Source organism: Cyprinodon variegatus, unplaced genomic scaffold, assembly GCF_000732505.1.
Source record: "Cyprinodon variegatus isolate N-32 unplaced genomic scaffold, C_variegatus-1.0 Scaffold523, whole genome shotgun sequence".
In the NCBI taxonomy this organism is placed as follows: Eukaryota; Metazoa; Chordata; class Actinopteri; order Cyprinodontiformes; family Cyprinodontidae; genus Cyprinodon; species Cyprinodon variegatus.
Window position 1 is genome coordinate 488,917 of NW_015150976.1, and position 8,571 is coordinate 497,487.

At 38.4% G+C, this 8,571-nt stretch overlaps 1 protein-coding gene across 2 annotated transcripts in view; it reads left to right on the forward strand.

The window, feature by feature from the left end:
- Positions 1–8,571, forward strand: part of hspa12a (heat shock protein family A (Hsp70) member 12A) — a 56,820-nt gene that overhangs the window by 38,806 nt on the left and 9,443 nt on the right. For both annotated transcript variants that reach the window (XM_015391055.1, XM_015391056.1), the window contains one exon: positions 6,491–6,577. In XM_015391055.1, the coding sequence (XP_015246541.1) occupies positions 6,491–6,577 (87 nt within the window). The remainder of the gene's footprint in view (positions 1–6,490; positions 6,578–8,571) is intronic.

The following is an 8,571-nucleotide window of genomic DNA, read 5'->3' on the forward strand; positions in this document are numbered from 1 at the left end:
AACAGATAATGGATGTCTATTCTATTAACATTTCTCTATCTGTATAATGGGTCTGTTTTATTTCTTGTCTCTCAGTTCAGAGGGCCCCCTGCCTGTCTTTGCCTAGGGCCCCAAATTTCCTAAATCCGTGGCTCTGTAGGCGATGTAGCCTTATATTTATGGGGGTGAGTTCTGCAGGACAGCCACAGCAGCGTTACCACTAGCTAATCTGAAGAACCACTTTGTGCTGAATTTAACTGTGTATCAGCAGAATGAGGAGCATGGAGCTAAGCACATTACCTGGAGGTGCCTCTATGCTCAGTTTGCTCCATTTAGTCTCACTGCCGAGGTATTGCATTAGTTGTTTTTAAACATATTGTCAGACAGCGCTTTGTTAGAAACTTCAATGGTGATGCAGAGCTAGAGGTGGAAATAGGTCAAGGTGTTTATAGTTAATGCTATCAGAGGGAGGGGGACTTCATTCACATGACTTGGAGCCAAGTCCCACTCATTACTTTTATGACTTTAGATGTATGTGAATAGAGTAAATTTATTATTATTAAACTAAAACTGCAAAAAGGAAAGCAGTTAAAGCAAATGCCAGTGTTGGCATGTTGATCCTGACAATAGGGGGCAATGATAAGCCATGTTTCACAAATGAAAATATAGAATACCGCCAGAGCAGGGGTCCGTTTCAGGAAGCAGGTTTACCGAAAACTCTTAAGTTGTCTAAACCTGAAAACAGGGAAACTGACTTTTCGGTTTTCATAAAAAAAATAAAAGGTCGCCATAGTAACATCCTCCCAGAGCTAACCGTGTCAGCAGCAGGTTTTCTTCAGTAAACTCAGAGTCCTCTGTCTCCTCTCTCCTTACAGCCAATCACTCTGTTTTATTTCCTGATTTAGTCAGATTTATGTCGTAGTTTTGTTCATAAACGTATCATTAACTAGGCCATTCTATGGGACTGATAGCCGCTAGTAAGAGCCATTTGTCTGCAAACAGACACTTTACTGTGTAACAGAAGACTGAATCAACATGAGGAGGAACCCATGAGATGATGCACAGGTTCTATACATTAGAACAAGACTTTTAGACTTCATTTTCACTTGCTGCCGGAAGATTTCACCTAAATAGATACATTGATCTACTACCATTCAAGAAATAATCATGTAATATTATCACGATCACAACAGACTATGGCAAGCCATTATGACATGTACTAGTTTGACTGAATATGTATTCCTGATATTTGAAAAAAAAAATTTTTTGTCTTGTTTCTAATCAAAATAAATTCTTAAATTCTTCCATTTAGCACATTAGGACGAGCTCAGCTCTAGTGAACCATACTAAATAAAATCATTGCTGTGTTTAGATTTAGAGCCAGGTTAACTTGGTATCAGAATCGTAAAGATGTCAAATATTTAACTCAGGTCTACAGTCTGTTTGTCAAAACTTGTCGAGATGTGAAATGAGTAGTAGCTTTATTTTTTTTGTTATGATGAAAGGTTTGCAGTTTTTGCTTTGACTTTGGGTTAAAACATTGTTTCTGGAACCCGGTGTGCTTTCACTATGCCCTCTGCACAGCTTAGAGTGTTTTTTTTTCTATCTCTGCACTTCTAGCAGGAGGAAATGCTCCTTTGACATTTAATTCCTGCATTTCTTCCTGCTTCAGTCATTAACCTAACTTCACATGGCTGCTAGCTTTAAGTACTCCACTTCCAACACAGCTGCTGCAGAAAGTTCTCACCTTATGAAACTGGAAGGTCACAAGGACATTAGAGATGGAGAGAGGTATGGTACAGTAGCATAAGCCACAAAAACAATGAGGATTTGCAAAAATAGGATTAAAATATGTTGTCTTTGCTTGGCATGTATGAGAAGGTTTTTATACAAGTCGCACCAACAGGAGACATCATTTAATTTTAAGCAGGAGAGAAATCTTTGGTTAAGTTAAAGTGAAAGAGAAGGAGGGAAATTTTTAACAGCCTTACTTCCTTCCAAATGTCATGCGAATATCTTTCAGTATTTGGCATAATTATTGGAGCAAATTAACCAGTCGATGAAAGTGTAACACTATTTTAGGTTACACTAGGCCAGGGGTCTACAACCTGCGGCTCCAGAGCCACATGTGGCTCTTTGGACCCTCTACAGCGGCTCTTAATAGTGGCTAAAATGTATTTAATCTCTCAAAGTTCATTGAGTCTGTGAAGTTGGGAAGCTGAGGCAGAGGAATTTCTTGCCAGAAATAAGGTTGAAATTTCTTTAACGTCCTCAGACGTAGAGATAGGACTCTCTGACTGAAGCATTTCAGTACATACAATTATACAAAATCACACCAACACCCCCCAGGGGAACCAACCCACCCCCTGCATAAAGAACTTTCTCACACTTGAAGATTTGGAGTAAAAACAACTTTAGTTCATGAAGGCCATTCCCTGTTAGGTCACTGGCCAGATGGATCTTCTCAAAACAACAGTCCTCCCCTTCATGCCATGAAAGAGGCTATGTGACTCATTCTGATCTCTCATGTTCTTTGTTTGGAGCCATTGAGGCTATGAACAGACATATCTCAAAATTTTTTACTCCACAAGTCCCAAACAAGCTGTCCGCGACCCAGGGACGGCTTTTGCACTTTCGGCGCCTGTACATATGAGTATTTCAATATCAATATAGCATGTTCGCATATCTGCAAAGAGCTGTCGTTCTCCTCTTTCCAATTATATCAAGCTTACTGAATCTCTACAAACGCTGCGGCCGTTTTATCGAGAGAAACATGAGAGATAGACAAAACTTAAAAAGTTCACCTTTTACTTGTTTCAAGGGGAACACGCTAATATTTCCCTCCAAACTTGGTCTCTTTCTGCACGAAACAGCCTGAAAAAAAGATAAACTGATGGTAAAATGATGGCTGCAAACGTCGTATAAAATCCACAAAGACACGAATACTACAGAATAACTCATCTTCAGGGAAAAACACCACCACATTTAGATATTTTTACTCAAAATTCCCGCTTGAGATGTTTTTCTAAACTATGATGACAAACAAATCTTTTTAGCATTTAGTCAAATTGATGTAATGCTGATAAAATATTTCCACATGCATATGAAATTAGTTAATTTTGCCTTAAACTAATAAACATTTTTATCCAATTAACTAAAACAAAAATTGAAAAGCTGCAAAGAATAAATAACATTAAATATACAACCTACTGATTAAAAATGAATTTGCACTAATATAAGTAGAGTGAAAAACTAATATAGAAGCTGAAATGAACCAGCCACAGTGAACTCTGATACATTTTTCTTTGTGTTCATAAAAAACATTTTCTTTTAGTTTTAATTCCTCTGCATTTTCCGTTTTTTTGTTAAGACATTTAAGAATTAACAGGGACTGATCCGTATCTGTAGTCCTGATGCTGATCCTCCTCTTCCAGGATTGATTCCAATTTATCTCTCAGATACCCCACAATATATTAAAATTTTATAGGGCAAGTTTGCGTTTTTGATCACTTGTATATGGAGTCCCCCCGTCCATCAGTGAGGTCTAGAAGCACAAGATCTATATCCAGCTTCTCCCATTAATAGCAGTAAAACTTTCTCTTTTGACAGTTTTTAGAAGTTTTTAGCAGTTTCTGTAACATTTAGTCAGCCTTGCACACACTGCTTTTCACTGTTCATTAAGGATATCAATCACCACTGTTCAAAACCACTCTTTGGCTACGTTCACACTGCAGCTCTTGATGCTCAATTTCAATTTTNTTTTAGGTTACACTAGGCCAGGGGTCTACAACCTGCGGCTCCAGAGCCACATGTGGCTCTTTGGACCCTCTACAGCGGCTCTTAATAGTGGCTAACATGTATTTAATCTCTCAAAGTTCATTGAGTCTGTGAAGTTGGGAAGCTGAGGCAGAGGAATTTCTTGCCAGAAATAAGGTTGAAATTTCTTTAACGTCCTCAGACGTAGAGATAGGACTCTCTGACTGAAGCATTTCAGTACATACAATTATACAAAATCACACCAACACCCCCCAGGGGAACCAACCCACCCCCTGCATAAAGAACTTTCTCACACTTGAAGATTTGGAGTAAAAACAACTTTAGTTCATGAAGGCCATTCCCTGTTAGGTCACTGGCCAGATGGATCTTCTCAAAACAACAGTCCTCCCCTTCATGCCATGAAAGAGGCTATGTGACTCATTCTGATCTCTCATGTTCTTTGTTTGGAGCCATTGAGGCTATGAACAGACATATCTCAAAATTTTTTACTCCACAAGTCCCAAACAAGCTGTCCGCGACCCAGGGACGGCTTTTGCACTTTCGGCGCCTGTACATATGAGTATTTCAATATCAATATAGCATGTTCGCATATCTGCAAAGAGCTGTCGTTCTCCTCTTTCCAATTATATCAAGCTTACTGAATCTCTACAAACGCTGCGGCCGTTTTATCGAGAGAAACATGAGAGATAGACAAAACTTAAAAAGTTCACCTTTTACTTGTTTCAAGGGGAACACGCTAATATTTCCCTCCAAACTTGGTCTCTTTCTGCACGAAACAGCCTGAAAAAAAGATAAACTGATGGTAAAATGATGGCTGCAAACGTCGTATAAAATCCACAAAGACACGAATACTACAGAATAACTCATCTTCAGGGAAAAACACCACCACATTTAGATATTTTTACTCAAAATTCCCGCTTGAGATGTTTTTCTAAACTATGATGACAAACAAATCTTTTTAGCATTTAGTCAAATTGATGTAATGCTGATAAAATATTTCCACATGCATATGAAATTAGTTAATTTTGCCTTAAACTAATAAACATTTTTATCCAATTAACTAAAACAAAAATTGAAAAGCTGCAAAGAATAAATAACATTAAATATACAACCTACTGATTAAAAATGAATTTGCACTAATATAAGTAGAGTGAAAAACTAATATAGAAGCTGAAATGAACCAGCCACAGTGAACTCTGATACATTTTTCTTTGTGTTCATAAAAAACATTTTCTTTTAGTTTTAATTCCTCTGCATTTTCCGTTTTTTTGTTAAGACATTTAAGAATTAACAGGGACTGATCCGTATCTGTAGTCCTGATGCTGATCCTCCTCTTCCAGGATTGATTCCAATTTATCTCTCAGATACCCCACAATATATTAAAATTTTATAGGGCAAGTTTGCGTTTTTGATCACTTGTATATGGAGTCCCCCCGTCCATCAGTGAGGTCTAGAAGCACAAGATCTATATCCAGCTTCTCCCATTAATAGCAGTAAAACTTTCTCTTTTGACAGTTTTTAGAAGTTTTTAGCAGTTTCTGTAACATTTAGTCAGCCTTGCACACACTGCTTTTCACTGTTCATTAAGGATATCAATCACCACTGTTCAAAACCACTCTTTGGCTACGTTCACACTGCAGCTCTTGATGCTCAATTTCAATTTTCTTATGAAATTAGATTTTTTTTGCGTTGCCGTTCACATTTCCAAATATATGTGATCTCCTGTGTGAACTGCAGTCATACCACGCAAGTGTCCCGCATGCGCAGTAGAGGACGCAATGACATCACAGGCCAGCGTGCTCTGTGTTTACGGAAGTAAACATGGATGGTAGTGCAGGAGCGCATCTACTGATCTTTCCCAACCTTAAAAACTCAATCTTTTCAATATGGTTAAGCATAAATACTGCTCTCTGCATCATCGTCCACCATGGTCATTGTTCTTTTCATTTCTGCATAGCAAAACATAGATTAGTGACCTTTGTTGGGTATTAATGGCGATCAGGTCGGATGAATGCGACCTGGCCGTTCAGACACAGGTCACATTGAAAAGATCAGATTCAGGCGCACAGAGCCGAGCGGCCTGGGTCACATTGGAAAAAAATCGGATCTGAGTTGTTCATACAGCCATGAAAAGGTCAGATTCAGGTCTCATATGGACTAAAAATGAATCGGATTTAGGTCACTTCAGGCTGCAGTGTGAACGTAGCCTTACAGTATCAGCCATTCAAAATGCCCTTCCCAGTCAAACACCAGCAGAATGGCAGCCAACTTCCCTGCAACTCCCAGCAGAATCCCCTCCAACTTCCAGCCAGTGGAAGACGCCCTCCTTCTCCCTAAATGACAGGGTCTGACCAAGAGATGGCGCTTCTCTTTAGATCTTAATGTCCACAATTCATGACAGAAAGAATATTTTAGTAGAAAGAATGATGTTTAAAACGGAACCAGCCATGGACCGGCCAAGGGAAGCAGGGACATTTTGAATGACTACTACTGTGTTCAGAGAGCACGGTTTTTCTGATCACTCAGTGGAAATATAATTACAGTGTGTGAAATAAAACAGTAATTAGTTTTCCGTTTGTTTAATGTGGTTTCTTACATGATTCATGAAGGGGTGGATGTTTTCACCTCAGCCTGCTGCTTGCCTCATAGTGAATGTCAGCATCACAGCCTCACACAGCAGAGCCTCATGCCATCTTGACTCTCATTCCAACATGTTCTCTCTGTTAACAACCAGCTAAGGAGCATGTACGGCGCAACCGACAGAGCCGCACCTTTTTGGTGGAAAATGTCATAGGGGAGCTTTGGTCGGAGCTGGAAGAAGGTAGTGTCTTTCCCTTCCTTTACCTCATTCTAACGTCCTTTTCTTTCAGGGTTACTTTGCTTTGCTGTTTCTGTCGCCTTATGTTCAGAAAATTCCAGAAAGCATGTTTATTCTTTTGGAAAACTAACACTCAGCTGTTTATTTGAATTATGTTTACTAAGCCATAATAGGTTTTTATTTCTATGTTTTACTCTTTTATGTATATCTCCATGTTTTAGTTTTTTAGACCTTTATGCGTTTTGACTGAGATATAATTACTACATTGAAGACTCAAGATCAGGGTTTTTAAAAAGCTGAAGCCTTAAAAGACATCATATTATATTACACAGATATTTTTTAATGTATTTTTTATATATTTTTATTATTTAAATGTGGTTGATTTTGATTTTACCAGGTTTTAGAGCTTAAATCAAAAAACAAACCACAGTTAGGGTTAGTTTTGGCCATTTACGCAAAATGTTTGGAATTCGTTTTTTCTTCCAATTTAGTTTTCTTCTTTTGGTACGTAAAATATATTCAAGTTAAAAAAAAATTGGTAATTTATTTTTTATATTTGGAATTATTTAGATTAAGGTTAATTGTTGGACCCTCCCTTTCATTGGAGTAATTAAGAACACACTGAGTGATGGTGGAATGTCTGGTGTGGATGGGAGGTTTTGTAAAAGGATTTTTTTGAACACTTTTTTTAGAGCTTCAAACAATTATTTTGTCTTTGCTTTTACAATAAATAAGCCAAGTCAGAAGTGCATACAAAGCCAAAAACCACCTGTTGCCACCCACGGCCTTTGGTGAACATGTTGGTATTTTTTGGAACAGAAGGCCACGATAGACACCATCACTTCAGTTTTGTTAAACATATAAAAGACAAACTAAAAGGTGTTTTTTTTTCAACCAATTGCACCAAAAGCTAAGAACCAGAGCTTGTTAGCGGAGCGTGGAGCGAGTGGTGGAGCGCAGAGCAGTTTTCAATTCAAAGGCTGGAGCGAGGATTTGACTCCGCTCCAGCTCGCTCCGATGCCTTCACAGCATCAATTAAACATTTTATTCAAAATGGATCACATACATGCATTATACGCTGTTATCTCATTTGCAATGGGAAGCAAAGTGACCTTTCTTCATGTAGTCTATTAAAATTAATTAATAATCAAATAGGAAGCGCAGGGCAATATAAATGGAGCGAGGTGTTATGTTCACAGCTGCGATAATTTAACACCCAGTTAATAATACTCATGTATCGGTCACATCATTGAATTAAACGCAGTGTGTCTCAGGGCCCTGGCATCATTACATGAAGGAAAAATGTCAGAAAAGGCCTTCTCCTGAAAATCTGAGCAAGCGTGGAGCGATTTCGCCAGAGCAGCAGGAAAATGAAGGTGAGAGGTAGCAGATTTTGAGCGGAGAGTCCTGGTGCAACTTTGAGCAGCGGAGCGAATGAGCGAACATCCTCCTGAGTGGGGCGCGGGAACTGCACCCTTATCCACTCTATTCACATTCTCTGCTAAGAACTAAGCATCAAGTTGATTTAAGCTTTTTTCACTTTTAACAAAACTCTACTTACACAATTCAAACAATAGAATCAATTATTGTAAAACAAGTGTCAGCTAAAAATCATTAAATGAGGAGCTTCTTATATTGTAAATCTCCATCATCTGACACACACAGTATATACAATGTTATTAAAACCCCACAGCTGAATAAAATCCTCCATGTTGTGTGTGGCTCTGTAGAAGTGAAAATCCAGCCTTATTCTGGCTTTAACTTTTTCCACAGAGACACAGCATCAAGGTGAGCGCCCCCCTGCAGTCTGTCTCTGTGGGACAATAATCGGCCATCTTTGCTTCATTGATTAAAACATTTAAAAGTCAGGCCTTTGGCTTGTTTCTTCTATTATAATCGAACTCCTGCTAAAAAAAGAGCGTTTGTAAAAAAAAAAAAACATCCCAAAAATACTAAAAACATGAAAAACACACATGAAGCTCGTAGAGCAAAACACT